We start from the raw sequence: 22,522 nt of genomic DNA on the forward strand, positions 1-22,522 counted from the left end.
CTGCTTGCACTGGTTTTGCCATCCCTCAATCCATCCCAGCTCAGACCAGCTCCCCGAGTCATGCTGGGGTGCCAGGGGCTGCCCACAAGACAGGAAACCTGGGCACAGACCACTGTTAGTAGTTTGAGGGTTTTTTTTTTTTATTTTATTTACTTTTATTTTTGTGGTGTGAATCACTCCCGCTCTGGTGCTGCCCATCCAACCACCCCGCTCTGGGGCTCAGCCCCAGCACCCAGCCCCTGCTCCCACACTGCTGGGGACAGGCCAGCCAGGGAACGGGGACATACAGACACCACCAGCTCAGCCAACATGCTGCTGGGGCCCTTGGGGCCAGCCCCACTCAGGGCACAAGGTCTCTGTTGCTTTTTGATGCAGTCAAAGGGAGTATAGAGCCACCATGCTCTGGCCGGGGCAGGGACCAAGCAGCAGCACCATTCCAGCCAAACTCTGCTACTGGGACGTTTCTTTGTTTTTCCCCCCATAGGACAATCCATGGGTGATACACAGCCCCAGGCAGCAGAACGTGGCCTGAACCCTGCCTGCTCTTCTGGAACCCTGAGTTACACGGAAAACCAAGCGTGGTGCAGTTACATGGCCCAAAAAGCACAGAAAAGGGAGAGAGGTGGCCAGGCTCCAGGGATAACAGGCATCATGACCCTCCCCAGGCTGCTGCCTGCACATCCATGTGCTTTGTGGCATGGAGATGGTGGAGGGAGACACGAGGAGCTCAGCACTATCCCAAGGGGATGAGCCAGGCTGCAGCTGGGACCAGCACAGCTGATGCTACATAGAATTGGCTGGTGGTGCAAACTGAGTGCACGTGGAGGGAATGAGGAAGGGCACCGCAATGCCAGGGCATTTGCTTTTCACTGTCCCGGGCCACAGCAGCGCCAGAAACACGTGGCTGCAAGAAGCGTGGGGCTGCCAGGTTGCTCAAGTGGTGTCCTCAACCCACAAAGCCATGCGATGGCTCGTCCCTGCTGGCGGTGAGCGTAGCTGCTCTGTCCCTCAGGGAGATGGCTCCTGTACCCAGTGGGATCGCATCTGTCCAGTGCAGGAGAGGACTCTCTGAGCAGGCAGAGCTTCGCCAGCATGGGCCATGGAGGAGAGCACAGCTCAGCATTTGGTTTGAGCAGCTGCTCCCGAAATCTACTTGGCCCGATGAGCACCTAACAGTTCACAGACTCGCCAGGCAGAGAAAGTCCCATTTCTCTGCATTCAGTGTATGGAGGGGCCGCCGGCTCCCGCGAGGCGACCCGCCGAGGTAAGAACGAGAGGTTTGCCGTGGAAAGCACGTCCCTGCAGTTACAGTGGGGTGACGGACAACAGGGCTTCGGAGGCAGTCGAGGGATTGTTAAATTACACGCAGACACACTCACACACGCAGACACACACGAGCTTTTCTGTAAACCGGACTCCAGAAGATCCCACGGATCCTTGGCTAATCCCACGGCCAGTGCTGGGTGCAGCATCCTTACATGTTCCCACGGTACGTGATGTTGGTGAAGGTAGACGTAGCCTCTTTATATAAAGGGTTGTTGCCCTAGAAGGAGGAAAAAGAGCATCATCACTTTGTGCTTGGCATCAGCATTTGTTCTACTTTACAGCTGGGGAAATCGAGGCACCATTTCAGCATTGAGCGGTGGATCCACATCTCCGCTCAAGGCTTTGGCTGCGCAGATTAATGGCTTCCCATAAGGTTTAATGGGGGAGAGCAGGGAAAAGCTGCTGTGGAGCAGAGGAAAGGCAGCAGGAGCTGAGGAGCAGAGAGGCCTCCTGAAAGAGCCACCCATCCCTTCCCTCTGGGGAGGTGGGAGGTGGAGGAGAGGTGGGTGACAGGCACTGTCCCAGCCCCCTCTCTTGTGCTCTGGGTGCCTCAGCCCTTCCAGCGTCCCGTGGCAGTAGGGACCTTCCGCCTCGTTCATGGGATGGAAACACTGGTGTGGGCAGTGAGTAAGAGGGTCACGTTGGTGACAAGTGCTTGGGATATGCAGGAGGTGGGAAAATCATCCGGGACATCTGCTATCACCTATGCACAGCCCCTGGCACTGCAGCGGGCTCAGGCAAGGGCTGTTCAGGCTGGCAGTGTCACCCCGAGTCCTGCCTGTGACACGCTTCGGAGAGGGATGGGGCAAGCTGGTCCCTAAGGACCATGCCCTGGGACCACAGAGAGCAACCGGGCTCTCATGCTGGGAGCACTGGGATCTGCATCCACTCAACCCAGCGGCTGTGGGATTCAAGGACTTCTGCCTGGCACACCCAACCTGCTGGCCCTCACCGTGTCCCACTTGGCCCTGGCCTTCTCCTCCTCAAAGCGGGCAAACTCCCGGCGGTCATGGATGGTGATGAGGAGCTTCCAGATGAGCAGGGCAGCAAGGCCGATGAGCAGGATGGCGCCCGTCACTGAGAGCAGGACCACCAGGACGTCTGGTCCCTTCGGGCAGTCTGGCGGAAAGAGGAGGACAAGGTTGGGGGGGCTCAGCACCCCCAGGGCTGCCTGGCCATGGGTACATGGAGCTCCTCTGGTCTCAAGAGGGCTTCATCCTTCCCTGTCAGGGAGCAGGAGCCTCCACCCTTGAGCACAGCAGGCTCTAGAAAGGAGGATCCCATCCATGGGGTGCTTGTGGCGATATTCTTGAGCTCCTGTCTATAGGGTGGAGGTCTGCCCCCAAGCCTGGAGCAGTCCAGGTCAGGGGCATCACAGGTCCCATCCGTGATGGGGGATGATGCCAGAGACCAAGTCCTTGGGCTGGTGGAAGCTTGTCCCCAAACCACGAGCCCCACTGACGCCCCGCACCGCCCCCGCTCTCTGGCTGGGCATCAACACCACACCGGCAAACTGGGGTGGCGAGATCCTGTGCGAACCCCAGCAGCCACCCTGCTCCCCCCGCACGCTGCCCGGGGCTGTGCAGCCACCCCAACCCTCGCCTGCCTTTCCCCTCCAGGCATGGGGGCCGGGGAGGGTGGGCTGCAGCCCTGCCGATGGCAGGCACTTGTAGTGAGAGCTGGCAGCTGCCTTCGTGGCTGCGCAGCCCCTGACTCAGCTGGAAATCAGACCTCGAGGTTGCTGGAGACCCCAGGGCTGCTCTGCATCATGGGGGGCTGCCATATCCCTGCCCTGGGGCATAACCTCAGCATTGCTCCCGCCTGGCTAACGGGAGCCAGCTTTATCTGCTTCTTGAGAAAAATCACACCCATGGAGTCAGAAACAGGATCAGGGTAGTGGGAAGGTTGAGCCCCCATCCTTGGCTTCAATGGGGGAGTGGAACAACCAAGCAACGTGGTGGGGAAACGCGAGACAGAGGCAGGAAATCACAGCGCCGGTGACACGGAGCAGGGAACAAAGCAGCTCTTTAACCACGCTCAGCCCCTGACCGTGGTGCCCTGTGAGCCTGGCCGGTGTGGGATGTACAAAGGGCACTCAAAATCCCCCCTTTTAGCACAGAAACCCAGCACGGCATGCTCTGCATCCCCCCAGCCTGACCACAGCAGCCAGGTCTTACCAGGCTCCTCGATAACGTAGAGGATGGACTTGCCGCTGGAGTCCTCGTAGTACTGAAACCGCACCACACAGTCGTTCTCATCCTTGTAGGTGCAGTTCACAGCGTCCTTGCCCCTGTCACCTGCAAGAACGAAAGGCTCAGAGCCCCCCGTGCTGGGGGGATGCACACACAGAGGGAAAGCGGATGGTGTGCACAGCCCACCAGATTTCCACACTTTAGGGCAGGGGTTTGGGTCTCTGCTCTTACCCAGTTCCTGCACTGTCTCGATTTCATCGCGACACCTGCGGCTACAGGACTGCTGCACTCCCCGCTCAAACTTCTTGCACTCCACGCACTCCCTGAGGAAGAGGAGGGAGGTACCATGAGCTCCTCCATGCTCTCCCTGGGGAAACTGTCACACTTTTCAGTCTCAGGTTGTGGAAATCACTGCAATCCCAACCCAACCGGGCTGCAGCCGGTGAGAGCTCCTGCCACCACTGCTGCCAGCACCCTGATGGGGTATGACCCATCCCAGCTCTCTGCCGGCTCCCCGATGGGGTACAACCTGTCCCAGCTCTCTGCCCTTTCTCACTTTTTGATGGTGCAGGCGTCCGGGCACGTGGGACACTTCTCGCAGGTGTCACCGTAGGAGCCGGGCTGGGTGCAGTCGCACTTGCCGCAGATGCAGGAGCCGTGGCCGCTGCACACCAGCCCGTTGCTGGACATGCACGTGTCGGTGCGGGTGGTGCAGTTGCAGTAGTCTCCGGTCCAGTCTGAGTCGCACAGACAGTCCCCGCAGCTGCACTGCCCATGGCCTGGGGACAACCCAGAGGGCATTAGGACCCTCGAGTGTCCCCATAGATCCCGTTAGCAATCACCCATAGGGGATGCCCATGTACCCAGAGCGGCAGCTCCACCTCCGTGGGCATAGCGAGGCAGACAAGCCATCCAGGACAACCCCTTTCCACTGTCCTTGGGGTGGGACACACAGCAGCTCACATCAAACCTCAACCTTCGCCACGTCCCCAACACTCCTCTTATTCCACTCAAACAAGAAAAAACTGCCAAATTTCAGGCTGAGCTGCCCCAGTTCTGGCAGGTTGGCAGTAGCAGCTGGAGATGCTCAATCAGATCAGTCTCTGAGCTAGTCAAGCTTTGGCTTTTGATTTCAACTTGAGTCAGGACATCTGGTCAAACCCCCCAAATCCCACTCGTTTCCCAGCCCCAGACCAGGCAAGGGGAAGCCGACTGCTGGGAAAAGCCCGACAAGCTCTGCATGCTTGTCGAGACTGGTTTAATCAGACAGACAGACAGACATGCTCAAATCCTGCCAAAGCCCGGAGCTATTTGGATTGTGGTTTGATTTCAGCTCAAAAACAAGACCCGGTGAGTGGTGGAAATGCCGTGGAGCCGGCACACGCCGACCTGTCCCAAGCCCCGAGCGCACTGGGGCACATCGGGAACGCTGATCCCGGCGGGGGATCGGCCAGGCATGGCCTCGGGGGCACCAGTATGAGAAATAAATGTGTAACCCTGTTAATGAGGAACTAGGGCTTAGTCACAGGAAAATAGTGCCACGCTGGGTGACAAGGCATGGAAACAGACAGGGAGGCTGGGGTTTTTCCAGTGGCTCAATGGGACTGGGACGGGGTTGATGCCAACAGGGTCACACGGTTCAGGTTAATTAACAGCTCGCCCAGGCTGGGGGGAATGCTTCATCATCACCCTTCGCCTGTCATTGTGCAAACAGGCAGTGGGAGCAGGGACAGGCACCCGGCTCCCAGAGGGCACCAAGGGTACCGACTGTTCAGGGTGGAGGAAAACCCCAGCACTTCCACCTCCGTTATCAGCAGGCTGTTAAGATAAAGGATCAATCCCAGCAGCACAGAGGCAGCTGTGAGCCATAAAGTTGGGCTGGGGGGCAGGCAGGGTCCGAAAAAACTCATTCTGGGGACGTTGGGGAGCAGGAGCTGAGTGTCATCTGGCCAGCAGGTTTCATCTCACCCAGGCTGGGCTCCAACACGGTGGGATCAGCTTTAGCCACTGATGTTTTCCTGGGCATTTTTGAGCTTGCAGCAGGAAAGGGGTGGCTTTTTCGGCACTGTGTTAGCAGCTGCCTCACCTGGGCTCACGAAGGGAGGCTGGGGATGGGAAAGAGGGTGGCTACCCCCTCTCTCATTCCCCCCTTGAATCGCTTTTGCTCCTGGAGGGGATGTGCCACAGCTTCATGCCCCAGTCCTGGGCACTGCCACCCCTCTCACATCCCCTGAAAAGGCAGCAGGTGGGGCAGAGCGCTGGGGTTCACCCAGACCTCCAGTGCTTACTGGAGACATAGGTGGGATAAACCGTAGATGGGGGCTCCTGATGGGGAAGAGGCCCTGGCACATCAGGACACGTGAAACCACTTCTGGGATGGGTGTTTTGCAGAGAGGGGCTCCTTCCCCAGTCCCTGGCATGGGAGGAATACCCAAGGATTTGGCCCTCTCTCCCCAGTACTGAGAGCAGCAGTAGCTGGGGCTGGAGTGGGGGAGTCTGGGAGCACATGGGAGAGATGAATATTCAGGAGGGCTGATGCTGTAAGACCAGTGAGGGGGGAGGATTTGCTTCCCCACCTCTTTTGTCAACAGGGAGTCTTCAAGAACTGGGTGGAGGATAAAAACTGTCTCTCCCCACCCCTCTCCCTCCACCCTGGGGTTTCCTCCTGCAGAGCAATACCCCTGATGTGTCAGGGGCTGCAATTCAAGCAGGGTCCAGCTGGTCCCTGCCCTGCACACCCCCGAACTGCTTCCCTGGGTGCCCACCAGCCCCCCCGATGGGACTCCTGAGTCTAAGCTGGGACAGAGGTCTGCTTTTAACCCTCTAGCCCATCATCCTGCCACAGCATTCGGGCACAGAAGGTGATACCAGCTGCCAAAAAGGGAATCATTCCCCCAACATCGCTTCAGACCTAGTCCAAAGAGAGCCACAGCTAAGCAAGCCAGAGGTGGGGACAATGCACGGGTCAAGCCCCAAAATAGCTGGTATCTCCCTTGTCCACGACCTCAGGCAGCATAAACGCCCTGAGCCGCCTCCCGTCCAAGCCCGGCACTCACCCGAGCACATCTGGCCCTTGAAGCGGACGCAGGAGAAGTCGTCGCACTCGCAGTACTTGCCCGTCACCTTCCCGAAGTCGCTGCTGTGGCACACGCACTGCCCGCAGATGCACTCGCCGCGCTGGCTGCAGAGGGGCTGGCCAGGCCGGGGGCTGCAGTTATCCTGCTGCGAGGGGTTGTACTCCTCCTCCGAGCACTCGCAGTGCGAGCCCAGGCGTCCCGGGTTGCAGCGGCACACGCCGCACTCCAGCGTGCCGTTGCCTCGGCTGCAGGACGAGCTGTTGGCCTCGGCTCGGCTCTCACAGGAGCAGTCGCAGTCGAAGTTCACCACCACCGTCAAGCTGTCCTTGAAGCCCACGGGTTTGATGGTGAAGGATTTCTGCCGCTCCCGCGGGCACCCCCGTACCTTGGCCTCGATGCTGAAGCTCACCTGGAGGGCAGAGGGGTGCGTCTGGGTGTCAGTACCGCCAGCACGGTATTGGGGTACCCACTCCAGTCCATGCCCAAGCTTAAGGAATCCAGAAATGGGACCCACCAGGTCTCTTTGGGCTTTTCAAAGCTGTCCCGGCATGGTTTGGGTTGGGGCATCTCCCTGCCACAGTAACCAGGCTAAATTCCATGCACTGTGGCCAGCAGCCTGGGCTCAGCTAGAGGACCACGGAATTTGCATCCAGCAGACTCAAATAAGCATTTTCCTCCTTGTACCCACCCAGCTGGACCCCTCTCTCCACTGCAGAGATTACAGGGTCTGTGTCACCCAGGCAAACAGATAGTGCTGGTGGAGAGCATCAGACAAACTGGCAGCGCTGCTACATAGAGGGGGAGAAAAAAGAAGCCCACGAACAACATCCTCACCGTGTCCCCGATCTTGAGCCCCATGCAAGACTTGAGCCCGGGGATGACCTCGTTGTTGAGGCAGGTGGCATTGAAGGCCAGGGACAGCTCTTCGGGGAGGTCACGCACCTCCAGCTCCACCTTGGACCGGATTTTCTGGGGGAGGATAGAGGAACGATGGAGAAGACAGCACAGCCTGGGCAGGACTCAGTCCCGGGGAGGGTCCTCCCAAGCAGCCGCTATGCCGCAGCGATGCTCCCACGTGTACAGGAAAGGAGCCAACTGCCCTGAGTCTTTCTCAGGGCTCGGCTACGTCATTCCCCCAGGGAAATGACTTCGAGGATGGGAAGGGGCAGGCAGCGAACACAGTGATCTCCCCTCCCCAGGGTCTTCGCACGTGTGGGTGGAGGCAGATGCTCACAGCTGGCCCAGGGAGGATGCTCGGGGAGCTGCCAAATCTGTGTGGGCTGCTTGCAGCATCAAGCAGTGGCTATTTTGGGAGGGAGCGAGCTGTTGTAGGGCCATCACACTGCACACTCACCCCGTAGGAGTCCACTATGAGCTGCAGGACATTGCTGGAGTCTCTGGACAAGGTGCCCACGGTTGTGCCTGGGATCAGCTCACTGTAGTTCTGGAGAAATATCATACGCATGGTCTGCTCGTGACTCATGAATGTGCCACGGCTGGGCCAAACCCTGTCCTGGCACATGGAAGCTTCCCAAGGAGCTTTGATAGGACAGGAGACCACCAAGCCATGTCCAGCCACCCATGGCCAGCTGCAAAGGGTACTCCTCGGGACCCACCAGCCCCCCACGAAAGTGGCTTTTCACAGCAGCTGTTACCTGGTAGAGGCCAACAACCGTATCCGTCACAGCAAAGATCAAGTTGATGTTCTTCTGTGACAGTTTCTCAGTCATCAGGCCCAGAGAGGGATAGTCCTGGGGAAGAGGAGAGGCTATACCCTAAGAACATGTACCCCCAACCACGCTGGTCCCCATCACGCTCTCCAACCAGGGTTGGACCACCTTTCCCATCCCATGGGGACCCTCAACAGGAGCTCTGGGCTCCCCAACCCCATGCGTGGGTCAGGGTTTACCAATGTGGTGGAGGCAGAGTAGAAATTATCCTTGTCAATGTGGCACTGGGCGTCGTTGGGCTGCACGATGCCGGCCAGCCTGCCATCCAGTGCGATGTGGGTCTTGGCATCCGTGGTGAAGACGAGTAGGTGGGAAGCATCGTTCCTCCAGCCGATTTTTTCCTGCAGCGAAAGGCAGCTCCCAGTCGTGCGGCAGCAAGTGCCGAGGGCAGCCCCACGTGCCAGCACCCCGCTACTGCCTTTGCTGCCGCCCTGGGTCATGGCTTGGCCATAGGGACCAACCTGCCACTGCAGAGGGAACCAAGGGCAGTCGCTCTCCCAGGGAAGTGCTGTGAGGGGTGTGTGGGCTGTGGAGCCCGGCAGGTGGGCACGGGCTGCTTGTACAGGTGAAAGACAGGTTTTAATTTGCTAGAGTGTTAATCAATGGCTAATGACCAAGGGATGCAACCCTTCCCATTACCAGCAAAACCAAGGTGCAGGCACAGGAGAAGATGTCCCTTCTGGGCTGGTTACTGCAGGGCTGACATGGGATCATCATCAGTTCCCAAGCACCTGCTCTGCTCCTCTCTCCTCCCAGGACCACATAAGGGTCCTGCTCTTCCCTTGCCTTGGCTATTGGTCTAGAAATGTCCTACATGAATGTTCACCCTCTCGAGATCTGAGCCCTGCAGCAGCTCCACAGGGCTTACGGTCCTGTCCTGGTGGGATTGGGTGATCTCTGCCAACCCACCAGGTTCAGCCTAATGACCTTCTTGCAGCCCCAGCCAGGCCTTGTTGCCCCTTACATCGCACACGGTGGCCTGGATGATGGCATCGAAGCCTCCCTCGGGTGCGTCGCGGTTCCGTGAGACGCTCTGCTTCCGCACCTCCTCGTTGAAGCGGGTCACCTCATCCGTGAGTGACAGGACGTGTTTGTACCCAAACATGGGCAGGCAGGTTTCCCCAATCCTGCAGGAGGAGAGCAGTCAGGGCATAAGGCTCGCAGGGCTCTTCCAGCTCCCATCCCCACCCTACAGCCATCCCACGTCCCATGGTCCTGTCCAGGATGCACTGGAGGGACCCAACCACCCCAAGAGTCCGAGGACACAGCTGGAGGCTGGTGAAGGACCTTTTAAAAATCAATCACATGTCCTAGAAGTGCTGGGCTCAGGTCAGCTCCCAGCCTCTGTCCTGCTGGGATTTTTAGGAGTCACTTTCTTTGACCCTCAACATCCCTCCAGAAAAAATGGTGTAAAATCATTTGTTCCCTTAAGAGTTTTTCAATCATGATGATACTTTCAGTTTAGACCCGTTCCTCCTCCCTGTGCCAGCAGAACATGCAGTGCAGCAAGGCTTAAACCCTGCCCAAAATCAGGCACCCAGCTCCCTGCTGAAATCCATTGGTATGGATTTCCAGCCATGTTCCAGTGATGTCCCATTAACTTCTGGCCCTTACAGGACTCCCTCAGCCTAGGACTTACTCATAGCAAGGGTTTGTGACGGCTTCCGGAGGAGAGATATACATGTAGGGGGAAATGGGCTTGTCCACAAAAGCCCCAAAGCCGATGCGTAGGTTGCTGGTGAGCTTGCGCATCTCGCTGGCCAGCTTTGTGCCCAGGTTCTGGATGTTCCTCAGATCGTCCTTCATGGAGTTGGACAGGTCCATCAGGTAGTAGATGTCCACTGGGTAGTCTTCCACTTGACGCACTTGGACGCTAAAGATCTGGGAATCATCTGTAATGTGACGGGGCAATGGAGTGAGAGATGCTCTCCTGGGAGGAGCAAAGGGGGCTCACCACAGGGCTAGGGAGAAAGTCAACCTGTGGCATCAGCAGGAACCCAAGGAGATGGTTTAAAGCTGCTGGGAGGAGAACATCACAGTTAAACAGACACAAAGAAGCAAAGCCCTTAGGGCAGGGTGCTTGCACGGGAGATATGCTGTGCACCCCTTGGAAATGGCAAATACAGCTTATGGCTCCTGTTCTCCAAACCTCTCACTACCAGGACGTGAGCCGATCCTCCTGCTCAGAGCTGACCCCTAAGCTGTCCTGCATGAACAGTGCGACCGACACGTGCTGGATGGAGCGAGTGAAACACCCAGCATGTGGGCAGCAGGTCTTACAGGGATTACCAGGGGCTGCATGGCTGCTTCGGACTTCTCCGACCTCCCAAGGACTCCAAGCATCTCCTGGAGCCTCCCCCATCCCTGTTCCTTCCCCCTCCCCGCTTGGCTCCTCCCAGCCCTTTCTGGAAAATTTTTGGTGAAACATTTTCCATTGAAACAAAAACCTCCTTGGACAGAACTTCCTAGGGAACAGGCCAGTTTCGATGACTTTTGCACCTCAAAAAAAAAAAAAAAATGCTGAAAACTCTTCGGGTTGACCTTTTCTTTCTGCCTTTTAAAAGAGACAAAGGTTCTTTCTTGCTCTTCTTTGAAATGGCTTCTTTGAAATAGTAAGCCGGGGCACAGCTGCAGCCTTCTCAGAATACCTCAAATATTGAGGGAAAAAGCTTTAATTGAGCTTAAATTGTTATTGTTTTCATATTTCCTTCTAAACCTGCACGTCACATTCTAACTTTCAGGATGGAGAAAGTTTCAAAATCTATGAGAGTCCAAAGAGTTCCATCCTCTCTCCAGGTACATTGCTGGAGCACCACCACATAGTCGGGGTCCCAACTTTTTGCTCAGAGATCATCTGTTTCTCCTTGCTGAGCTAAAACCACGAGGACTTGAGCTTGTGGGACATGGGCTGTGACCTGTCCTACTTATATCCTTCAGCATTTATTCTCGATTCATTAGTCAAGGCAAATGACTCGTGCCAAGCCTTCTTGGTTGGGCAGAGATGATATCAAGGTGGGATTTTGTTCTATAGTTTCCAAGGAACAGGGATTTACGGCACTGCACAGTGCCTCTGTTCCTCTCCAGAGCAGCACACCTACCTGCCTCCTGCCCAATATCTTTAGACCTAAATAGAGCAAGGGCCACTTAGCAGTTACATGTCCCCATTACGTGGGGACACTTCAGACTGCTGTCATTCAGATGGGTCAGGACTGCTCTTGGCCAGGCCCAAGGACGTACACAGCACACCACGTGCTATAAGTCACTGATCTCTGGCCCCAGGGCTTTAATGAGCACAAGAAACCAAAATTGCTCCTGCTGAGACTGGAAGACCCATCCGTGAGTGCATGGCCAGGGGTGGGCTACACGTGGGGCAGAGCACAGTGATGGCACCACTCGCTCCACGTTCCCCAGACTGGTTTTGTGACCTTGGGCGAGTGACGCCCATTAGTTTTGCTGCCTGCCTGTCATTGCTTGAAACTCCTCGATGCTGGTAAACGACCGTAACAGTTGATTTCAGCCTGCCTGGCTGAAACGAGCCTGGGAAATTACAGGGACCTGTTGGCAGTCCAACCCTGCCAGTTGCTCTAAGGCTCATTAGACACGAGCTGACTTCCACCAAAGCAGAGTGCAGCAGCAGTGGCCAAGGTCTAAATGGCTTTATAAAATAAGCCCGTGCGTTGTCGAAGTTGCACTCCGTCCTGCCCCTCGGGATACTGCAGGATTGAGCCAAGAGACTGAACAGCAGAAATCAGCTTGCAGACAGCCCGGCTGCCCATCAGGGATGTTCCCGAAGGGTTTGGTGCAGCCCCCAGCCTGGCCTTGCCCCCGCTGGACACGAGACAGCCTTGGCCAGTGAGGCAGAGTGATGGCTCACTCATCGCTTGAGCCCTTTGGGTTATTCCCACTGCATCTCCCCTTCCCGCAGCAGTTTGGGGGCTCTTACCCGGCCGCAGATTCAGCTGTATTTTCTGGGGGCTCATCTGGGTGGTGGTGGAGCCCCCCGAGCCCTTGCTGCTGAGGGGTCGGTCCTCCAGGATGGTGACGCTGCTGCTGGGGAACTCGATGTAGTCCTGCCCGCAGCCGTTTTGGAGGAGGTTGGCGCGCAGGTCACAGCGAGGGGATGATTGCGCCAAGACCTGCAGGAGAGGGACACGGTCAGGAGCCGGCTCCCTCTGGGGTTATGCTGGGAGGAGGAGGAGGAGAGGGCCCCCTTTTCTCTGGAGAGTCCCCGCTTTATTACACCTAATGCAAGACTGGGATAAGAGGCTTTTTGGAGCTCGTGGTCTCTGCTCGAAGGAGGTGGCAAACAGAGGGGATCCAGGATCAGCAAATCCTGCTGAGGCTCAACGGAGGTTTTGGTCTGCTGTGCTCCACAGGGAAGCTCAGCAACCCCTGCCAAGAAGGAGCGACGGACAACATATCCCCGCCAACCCCCCTCCTGACTCCTAGCAGCTGGAGCCTCAGGTTTGGTTTTTGGCAAAGCTAAAAGGAAAGCCTGTCTACATGGGGTGGCTAGAAGAGGGTGATGTGGAATGTGAACATGGCAGGCTGGGGGTGAGGGGCAGAGTCTGGGACTTTTTTTTTTTATTATTTTCTAAACTTTGGCAAAAGACAAGCCACCTTTTCCCCCCCATTTTCTCAGCACGTACCCTTAGAAATCTCACCACAAGCAAGGAACAGGCCTGCTGCGGGTGAGCCCATCGCATGAAATGGTGCTCGGTTCCTGCCCGAGAACAGTTCAGGCTTATCTCCAGCTCTCCAGCTTCCTGCCAGTTGGAGCCGGCCGGGGGAAAGGAGAACCAAAAAAGGAGTGAAAGAGCAAAAAGGCAATGGGGCTGCGGGAAAAGCCGTCAAGTGCTCATCAGGGGCAGGAAGCACAAAGTGTGGAGTCACGGTGGGGCGCCAGCCCTGTCCCTCCTTTCCTAGAAAGCTCCCGGCTCCTCACCCTTATCACAGCACGGTCAGAAGGGCTCCCATTGCTCCAGTTTCTCATGAAGACAAATATGGGAAGAATTTCTCTCCCAGCCCGACGCTGCCAGGATCTGCTGCCGCAAGTTCCCAGCCAGGCAGCAGCTACCCTCCCCTCCAGGGGATTTCTCCATCTCCCTCCCACAGCTCAAATCTTTCTACATTCAGAGTCCTGCAGCAGATGACCTGCACAGCCTTTTCCTGCAGCAAACAGGGGTGGCATAAGTCCCGGTGTGGCTGGTTCAGCTCCCTCCCTGCTCCTGGGAAGCCGGATCCCAACGCTGCAGCCTCCCAGCACTGGAGAAGTTCCCCATCCAGGATATCAACTCCCTGAGGTTCAGGCTGGCTGAACGCAGGAATGAATTTGTGTGTTTTAAGCAAACAAGTAGAAAAATGCAAACAGTGTCAGGAGGGCCTGGCTGGCCTACAGCCCTCTGGAAACAGCGGCCAAGTGATTGCCAGAAAATACATCAGCAGGCGTGATCCTCCCCTGCGGCCTCCCGCTCCCACCCTTGCCGCCTGGACAGCGTGCTGTCGGTGAAGAGGACAAGTCATCCCTCTAAATTAGCTCCCTTGCATCCACCCACCCCACAGGCTCGCCCCACGGGGCTCGCTGCTGCGGGAAGAGGTGCCTAGTGTACTCCAGATGCCATCAGTCATCACATACATTCCTATCCTAGGCAGGGAAATCACTGGAAAGATATGTGGGTGAAAATCAGGCTGGGCAGACAGGTTTTTAACTGTGGTGCTGGGCTCCCGGGTGATACCTGGAGATCTTGGGGAGCTCCCAGGACCTCAAAGGCCATGTAGCACCTTATGGGATTAGCAGCATCATTCCTAATTGGAGATTCCCGTGGAGAAGCTATTTAACCCCAGGGCTGCATCCTTCCCCTTTCCCTGGAGTCCCAAACATCATGATTGATTCAGGATGCACAAGAACCTCCCAAGCAACAAAACTACTGCAAAAGGCAAAGGAAAAAGTTTCTGCCATTGATGGGACATTTGGCTACAATAGACCTCGCAGCCCCCGGTCTATTTTTTCTCCCCCAGTTTCTGTAGACTTGCAGATTCAGCAACTTGGACACAGCCCCAGGTAGGAGTGACCCAGAGGCAGCCCAGGCTTGCTGGTGACAAACTCACAGCGCAGGGACTTCATCCACTGACGCACAGACCCTGCAAACCCCGCTTCGCTGTCAGCACAGCCCTGACAGCATCAGCTCCCCGTTTCAGAGATGCTATGGGGGGGTACGTGTTCCCACCCCTCTGTCACAAGCCATCCCACAGCCCTTAGCTGAGATGCTCCCCAGCTCCACCTCTCCTTCGGGCACCTCTGTCCCGCTACAGAAAAGGACGTTTCAGCTCAGCATCTGCTCAAGTTCCCTCCAGGATGGGAAACCTGATGATTTTATCCCTTGATTGCTGCCTCCAAACCCTGTAAGTGAGGGCAGGGTTGGGCAGGGTGCCGGCAGAGGCGGCTCCATCCCCAAACTCCCCTCGCTGCTGGGCAGGGAGGCTGCGGGAAGTCATGCATCCCCAGGGCATCTCCGTTTTCATCTCACAGGCAACCACATACAGCATCAGCTTCTCTGCAGGAGAGCTCCTGGGAGGACTCAAAGCACAGATGCCTCTGCAGATTAAGCTAAAACCTTCCAGCAGCTTCTCTAAAATCAAACCCTGGCCCATCCTTGCCTCCACCTTTCCTCCAAGGGAACCAGAGTGGGTGACATTTTGGGTGGGTGAAACCCCAGAAGATCTGTCATGATAACCTCCAAAGTGATTTTAGAGCCACGTCTCAGTGTTAAGGCTTGGCTGACTTTCTCCAAAGGGAAAAGTGAGTGGATGGGCATATCTACTTGTTGGTAAGAGTGGTCAAGGTTTCTGAAAAATAAATAAAACTCAATTCTCTGCATCAGCACTCAGTGATCACAAGAAACCACAGTGCAATCCTTCTCCTGTCCAAAGCCAGGATGGAACAGGAATAACTGATAACCCCTGGCTCCTCAGGAAGGCAGCATGGGTGGGGAAGGGCTGCAGTGGGAGCAGAAGGAGCACAAATAAGGGCATTGTCCCTTTAAAAAAAAAGGGGGGGGGGCAGTATCAGAGACCTCCCCCACTCCAGGGAAATTAAACAAACCCACAGAAAAAACCCTCATTTGCTAAATTAAGACAATGTGGTCCAGATGTTGGAGGCAAGAGTTGCTGAGCAGAGCTTGCACAGCCTGGCTCTCTGGGGGCCGGTTGCTGGCAGCGGGACGGCTCCCTTGCTGCTCGTCACGTCTGTCCACGAGCACAGCTCTGAGCAGCACTGGAAATATTTCCTTTTTTGGAAACCTTTGCTGATGTGGAGGAAAAAAAAAAACCCATCACAGCCCCCACTTCAGTGTCAAGACACCAGCCCGGCCCAGGACCAGCGGCTGGGAAGGAGCAAGCCCAGCCCAGCCAGTCATTCCACCTCCCAAGAGCTGAATGAGGCCCCTTATCATGCTGCAAATTTCAGCCACTCCTTGCAGGAGATAACATGGGGCATAAGCATCTTTATTCACACCAAACGCTGAGATCCCGGTAGTATCTTGCACAGCAAGCAGAGGCATCCCCTCCAGATACACACTAACCCCAAAGCATTGGGCCATGCAGGCACAATCCAAGAGTGTTTTCCAGCTTGGATCACTTTTTCCCAGTTTTTTTTCCCCATTCCTGGTGGGCAACAGGGGCACACCAGCAGCCAGAGGAAGCAGGGTTTCATGGATGGAGAAGCAGAAAGCAAGAAAAGCCTTGCCAGAGGCGGAACTGCTCCCGGCTGCGAAGCCCCGAAGGAGGTTTCGTCACCTCTCCCCATCCCAGCCTCACGTCCCCTTGTCTCTGCCCTGGGGCTGCTCTCCCATCTGTTGGGAAATTCCTCTTACCTCCCCACCAGACCAACCCCCAGGGCAGCATTTTTGGAGGAGAGCGTGGCAGATCTTCCAGGCTCTCACCTATCCAAACAGGGTGATTTTAGAGCCACAGCTCAGCTCTCACATCCTCTTCAGCTCAGTAACCAAAACCAGGCACCTTGTTTTCCTTCCCCCACCTCTTTCCAATTAAAAAAAGGCTTTTAAACCCTTTTAAACCCTAACTTCTAATTAGTATTTTTTTCTTCCTCCCACCAGGCCCCCTTCCCTTTCCAGCCATTAAACTCCTTTAGCCAGAGCTTCACAATGGGTTTTCAAGAATCAAACCAAAAATATACTAGATTTTCAAATGTATTTTTTTTGAGAGACAAAGTGAATTCCCAGCGGAAACATCAGCATTTCCCATTCAGCTCCACGTAGCTCCCACCGACACACACAGATAAGGGGTAGATTTTCAGAGCAAGGCAGGAACAGACAGCCCAAGCCCCACGATGTGCATCTCGAGCTGCGGTCAGAGCCAGATGCCGCCGAGGAATATGTTTAGACACGGTGGGAACAGATGGAGACCAAGCTTGCGGCTGTAACACAGGGACCAGCACCCGTCCCACAGCCCAAAGGCTCGTCTCTTCCTACGCGTCCCCTGTCCTGCTCAGGGACGTGCTTCAGCCCCGCTCAGCCTCCCCCCAGCTCTTACCTCTGCGGAGCACCAGGCACAGAGGGGGCTCACGGCCAGGCACTGCTTGCAGGAGTTCACCCCACGGGTGGTGCAGATGTTACCCCCTGAAACAGCAAAACAGAGAGCGGTTACAACCCGCGGAACCCGAAGCCCACACGTGTGCTGAAGTCTCGGTGCTCAGCCAACAGCTTCAGAAGCAGACACAGCCCCCATTCCACCAGGGCTCTTCTGTAAAACCTTTCCCAGCTCCAAAACCCAGGTGCTGCCTCCTTGCCCCTTTTATAACCACCTCCCAGGCCAAGTACCAGCTGTGCTTCATCCCGCTCAGGACTGAGCATCATTTCCCACCTGCCAGCTCCTAAAGGGTCCCCCCATCCCTGCAACATCGCACATGCGTTGGAGTGAAGCTCCTGGCACTGGTGGGGGAGAGGACATCTCCCTTTGTGCCTCCTTGCAGACATTTTGGGGCAGCAGGGAGGGGGAAGGGGTGAATTCTCAGGGGTGCAGCGTGGTACCCACAGCCCTGCCAGCAGCTGGGGAACTGCCGCCTCTTCCCACCGCTGCGGAGCCAGGGTGGTCAATGCCTTCTCGTGCAGATGCTAAACTCAGCGGCTGGTCTTGGCTCGGGTTCAAACCCAGGGAGAGGAGGGGAGGGAAAGGGCACGAGTCCAGAAATGCGCTGGCGGCGGTTTGTGCCAATGCCCTGGGCAAAGGTTGGGTTCTGTCGGTGGAAGTGGCAGTGGGGACTTTGGGAGACGCATGCTGGCACCAGTCTTGAAGGTCAGAGGCCAGCGGGTCTGTGGGGGGGATTAAAAGGGCCCCAAAATGCCCGCAGAGGCCCCAGGGCAGTGCCAGTGCCTGCCGGGGCAGGAGGAGCTCCTACGGCAGAGGCAGGACCGTGCAGCTCTGCGGTTCCCACTGCCAACGGCCGATGTGGCGAGCGGCTGGGGGCACGGCTGCGGTGGCATCACCCTCGGCTCTTCCTCCCTCCTGGGGCACAAGTGTCTCGGCAGAGTTTTAGGATTCCCCGGGGCAGAGCAGACCGCAGCCACGTGCCAGCTTGGTTGGGGGAACGCTGCAGCCTGGCGAGCCCGGGGAATGCTGGCGTGGAGCAGCGGGTGCCGGGGTCTCCTCTTTGCCTCGTGTCCCCTCGTCCCCGCCTAGGGCTCTCCCCATCAGCTGCAGGCAGAAAAAGCTGCGTTCTCCGCAGCCGCAGGAAATGCAACACAAAGCAGAAAGAGGAAACAGCGAAACAATGTCGTCAAGTCTTTGGACAGAACCACGTCAACGGCGCCGTGCGCTTGTGCCCGCTGGCACGCTGCCTGGGAGCGTGAACGTGCGTGCCTGCGTGCGTGCACGCGTGCGCGCGTGTACGCACGGCGGCTGCGCGTGCCGCGTGTCGCGGATGTGTGTGTCTGTACGAGGCTGGACACGCTGCGGCTGTCCCGAAGGCCAGCGGCTTGCTTGGGGACGTGCCCCAGGGCACTGGGGTCGGTGTGCCCCATCGGACCTCTGCCACCCACACTCCCCGCTTGTCCCACGCGGGGGGACTAAACTAAAGGCTAAGCCTCAACTGGCTGGCTCAGCACCAGCTTTGTGGTGGCATCAACTCCCAGAGCTCTCTCCATACACCAAAATACCCAGCTGCAGCACGGGAGAGTAGGAAAAATTTTAAATTTAGCACTGCTCAAAAGAGCGACAGCTTGATCTCCGGTGCTTTCTGCACCAAGGACACTTAGCAATGTGTGAACAGCAATATTGCATCCTTCGGTGGACAGGTCCGGGTAGCCGGGGCTTGGCGGGGGGGGGAGGCGAAGGGCTTTCAGAAAGCAGCAGCGGCACCAACAGCGCCGGCTCCCGCTTCTCACGCCTGCTCCTGCCGCGTCCGTGTGAAATCCCTCCTGCTTTGCCAAGCGCCGGCGGCTGCAGCCCAGCGCCGGGGCACGTGCCTTGGATTTGCGCTGTTCCGTGCAGCTGGGAGCCAGTTCCAGCATGGCTGGCAGCGGCTCAGCCCTCCAGGGACAGCAGGGGAGGCATTACCCTGGCAGCCCTCGGAGATGGGGATGGCCCTGGCAGCTCGAGGTGCTCAGGATGAATCTCTCAGAGCTGCCAACCCTGGGGCCAAGAGCCTGAACATGGGAACAGCTTCCGAAACTGCAGGTCCCTGCGGAGCCCCGATGCTTTGATATCTGGACCAGCACCATGGCCCCTCGGTCAGGGATGGGGGGAGAGGTGCCAGGTAGCCGCCTGCCCCGTGCCAGGAGTTCCATTGCTTTCCGCTCTCACGTCCCTCCCTGTAGCGGCCATGTCCCGCTGCTGACTCACAGCCACGGAGGCTGCAGCCCTGGCTGGGGCAGGGTTGTAGAACCCAGTACCAGACTCCTATTTAATGCCAGTGTGGGGTTTGTTCCCTCAGGGGTGGGTTTTAGCTTGCCATAGGATGGTTGAGTCACCCGGCTCTGCCCCAGCGCCCAGCTTGCTGGGGAAGTGCAGAGCTGACAAGGGCCCCTGCCACCCACGGGTGCTCCAGCCATGCTCCCAGCCAGGGGACGGGACCCAGGGCTCACAACAGCATCCAGGATGTGAGACGCACTGGTCCAAATCCTATCACAAACAGGTTTCCCCTGTGACTTGAGCAAAGTCCCTCAACCGCTCCCTGCCTCAGTTTCCCCTTTGCAGCGTTAACCCTGGTCTCAGCGAGATGCGGCTGCATTGAAACACAATGTGGAGGATTTCCAAGCTTGTGTCTGCCGGCCGAGTCCCTGACTGCCTCCGCTTCGCCTCCTCATGCCACAAAACCTGAGCTCTGGGGCTAACGAGCCCCAGGACTGTCCCTTTGGCCTTGGAGAGCTCATCTGCTCCCCAGCATTTGGTACAAATCATCTCCTGCCTGTGCACAGCCTCAGGACCCCGACGGTTTCCTTTCCTCCCCTCCTGCCGCCACCCCACAGCCCAGGGGTCCTTGATCTGGTGTCCCCCCTCCATGCTCGAGATGTAAACCCAGTTTTCTGATTGATTTTGGAACGAGAGCCGCAAGCTGGGCTGTCCTGCCTGGGCACGTGGGGTTAGATGGGGCTGCAGCACGGAGGGTCCCTGCGGGAGGGATGCTGCCATGCCTGAGGCTGCCCTGGGGTCTGCCGTCACATCGTGTCACCTTGCCATTGCTGGCAGCGGTGGCTTTGCCCGGCAGGGTCCCTGCAGGTCAGTACCTGTCCCCTCGGGCTGCCCAAAGCCCCAGCCTGGGGGTGTCTACCCCAGCCTCAGCAGCCCCGTGGTCCTCGTGGTCTCCATCGCTCCATGACCGAGACACTGTGCCCGGGGATGGAGGACCCTTCCCCAACCTCCAGCACCGTACAGAGCCATTCTTGGCTGCACTTAACCCAGGGTTGGATGGAACAGGGCCATCCCTTCCCCCTGGGAAGAGGCCGAAATCCCCCAGGCGCCAGCGGTGATTAACCCGGGGCAGTTATCACCATCCAAACATGAGGCTAGTCCTGCTGCAAGCAGGCACCTTCACCCCCCTCACTGCGGGGAAATGTCTCTATTTCGGCATTTCCAGCACTGCTTGCATGGCTGGATGCGGGGTATGGTGTCGGGAGGGCTTTGCGGGAGGGAGGTGGGGAGGGGGGACCTTGGGGTGATGTAGGAGCAGAAGCGCAGGCGGAGGAGAGCGGAGGATGCTGCAGCTTGAGCCCCTTCAGGTTGTGGCCCTGTGAGTGCCCAGCACTGCTTCCCAGGCTCAGGATGCTGCCTGGCTGTTAAGGTTAACAAGGCAGCAGGTTAACAAGATCCCAGCACAGCCTAATAAATTCTGTGGGTTTTAGTTTCTTTTTTTTTTTTTTTTTTTTTTCATTTTTGGGGCTTGTTTTTCCAGCCATAAAAACTAATAAACTGAAGTACAAAAGATGCATTTTTTTACTACAAAATCAGCTGGTCTCATATAACAAACCGATCCTAAAGACTCAGGCTTTACAAAAGAAAGAAATCCTAGCACATGAAATACAGGGAAACAGGAGAAACTGGGCAGCATGGGAACCACCCGCCTGGGGCTGGGCAGTGCTGCAGCCCGAAACGAGGTGAAATGATGCACTTGAAATACCCCAGACGTCTGTGGCTGAGCATCACCCTTCCCTGGCTGGAGAAAATTACTCAGCCCCCAATCTGCACTCCAAGTAACTGCCTCCATGTACCGCATGGGCCAGCCACACACTTTGTTTTCTCCCCCTCTGCCAATTTGAGCAAGAATGTGCACACTGAAAACTTGATAAAGATATTTTAGAAAACTCAATAAAGATACAAATCATACTTACATCCTTTCTGCTTGACTCAGCGATAAGGATTTGGGCTTTTCTGGCTGATCTCCTGCCCACGCCATCCGGGACTGTGTCTTTTCTCTGAACCTCTCCCTGTCTGCCAGCATCTTCCCGGAGAGGGGATGCTCCAAACTGAGCTCAGCTGATTACAGGCACCGACGCACAGGACCAGAGAAATCACCTGCACGGCTGCAAACTGCAGCTCTATAAACCCAAACTCTTCCAGAGGTTATCCTATGTCCTGTACTGATGACAGCTCCCTCCGGCAGCAGATCAGAGCCTCAGGCTGTTCCTGGGAATTCAACAAAGTCTGGAATTCTTTAGACTGAACAATGTTGCCCCAAACCTCCTCCAGTGGGGTCTCGAAAACAATGGGCCTGATTTATAAATCAAGAGCTGAAAACACAGCACTGTTTTTCAGTTACAAGATTTGCTTTGAGCCCTGGAAACACACCTGGGGAGGAGGTAATGCTTTTCTAGGCTTCTTCTCCATGCTTCAGACACAGGAAATCTTTTTAAAAATACAAACTATATTTGTCCTGAAATTACCTGATGCCAGAAATTAGAGTTTTTAAAGAAAAGCACCAAAATAGCATGAGAAAAAATAACACAGGACAGCAATGCTGACATAAATGCACCCCATGCCCTTAAAATGACATGGCTACAGCGACTACCTGCACTGCAAACTCCCCCAGCGTATTTTCTGTTTATGAAGGACGGAGCCCAAGTCACACCCCAGTCCTTCCATTACAAACCAGTACCCGGAGCCAAACACAGCGTAGGTAGAGAATATAAACTTGCCGCACCCAGTACGAGAATAACGCACCAAACCATGCCTTGACCCTATAACACCTTTGAGAAACCCTCCTGGCCCTGGCCCAGCCGAAGCTCAACCGGCTTGAGCGGTGCTTTGGATTTGGGAACGGCGCCGAGGTTTCAGCCTGCCAGCTTCCCCTCTGAGCGACTTTCCCAGGAAATCGCAGACCCCGGGAATGCAGAAAATCCTGGGATTTTGGGAAATAACAGGCAACATAATCGCTAAATGACCTGGCTTTAAGCAAGCGACAACGCTACGGGCTGTAAACCTACCCCAGCCACCAGCGACGCAGAGCATGAGGATCCCGAGAGCCACGTAGAGTTTTCCCATCTTCTTCTCCAAGCCCCGAACCGGGGGGGGCTGCTTGGACCAGCCCCACCGTGAGCGATGGAGAGCAGCTCTGGGGCGGCTGGAGGTTTTGAACAGTTCAGGAGATGAATCATGAGTCTGGGTGTATGACACACATGTCGAACGGGGCTGGCTGGAGGAAACGGCGCTGGCTCGTCACTCAGTTTTGAGTCAGGGAGTGCCCCCG

The 22,522-nt window shown here is 56.6% G+C and overlaps 1 protein-coding gene across 1 annotated transcript; it reads right to left on the bottom strand.

Annotated features, from left to right (window-relative positions):
- Positions 1-118: 118 nt before the first annotated feature.
- On the bottom strand, positions 119-22,522 carry ITGB3 (integrin subunit beta 3). The gene is made up of 15 exons (XM_030023164.2): positions 22,260-22,522; positions 16,876-16,961; positions 12,269-12,461; positions 9,965-10,217; positions 9,290-9,452; positions 8,505-8,666; positions 8,251-8,346; positions 7,950-8,039; positions 7,430-7,564; positions 6,575-7,004; positions 4,075-4,297; positions 3,750-3,841; positions 3,504-3,623; positions 2,279-2,445; positions 119-1,543 (listed from the first exon to the last, which is right to left on the bottom strand). The coding sequence occupies exons 1-15, from the start codon at positions 22,315-22,317 to the stop codon at positions 1,475-1,477; spliced, it is 2,337 nt and encodes a 778-aa protein (XP_029879024.1). The 5' UTR covers positions 22,318-22,522; the 3' UTR covers positions 119-1,474.

This window comes from Aquila chrysaetos, chromosome 8 (assembly GCF_900496995.4).
Source record: "Aquila chrysaetos chrysaetos chromosome 8, bAquChr1.4, whole genome shotgun sequence".
Classification (NCBI taxonomy): Eukaryota; Metazoa; Chordata; class Aves; order Accipitriformes; family Accipitridae; genus Aquila; species Aquila chrysaetos.

Bases quoted from the DNA above. Each gene is read 5' to 3' on its own strand.
- ITGB3 (XM_030023164.2), bottom strand. From the start codon at position 22,317: ATGGGAAAACTCTACGTGGCTCTCGGGATCCTCATGCTCTGCGTCGCT. The intron at 10,218-12,268 runs GTAAGAGCCCCC...GTCACATTACAG, and splicing joins ACAGCTGAATCTGCGGCCGG to ATGATTCCCAGATCTTTAGC. The intron at 7,565-7,949 runs GTGAGTGTGCAG...ATCCTCCCCCAG, and splicing joins TCATAGTGGACTCCTACGGG to AAAATCCGGTCCAAGGTGGA.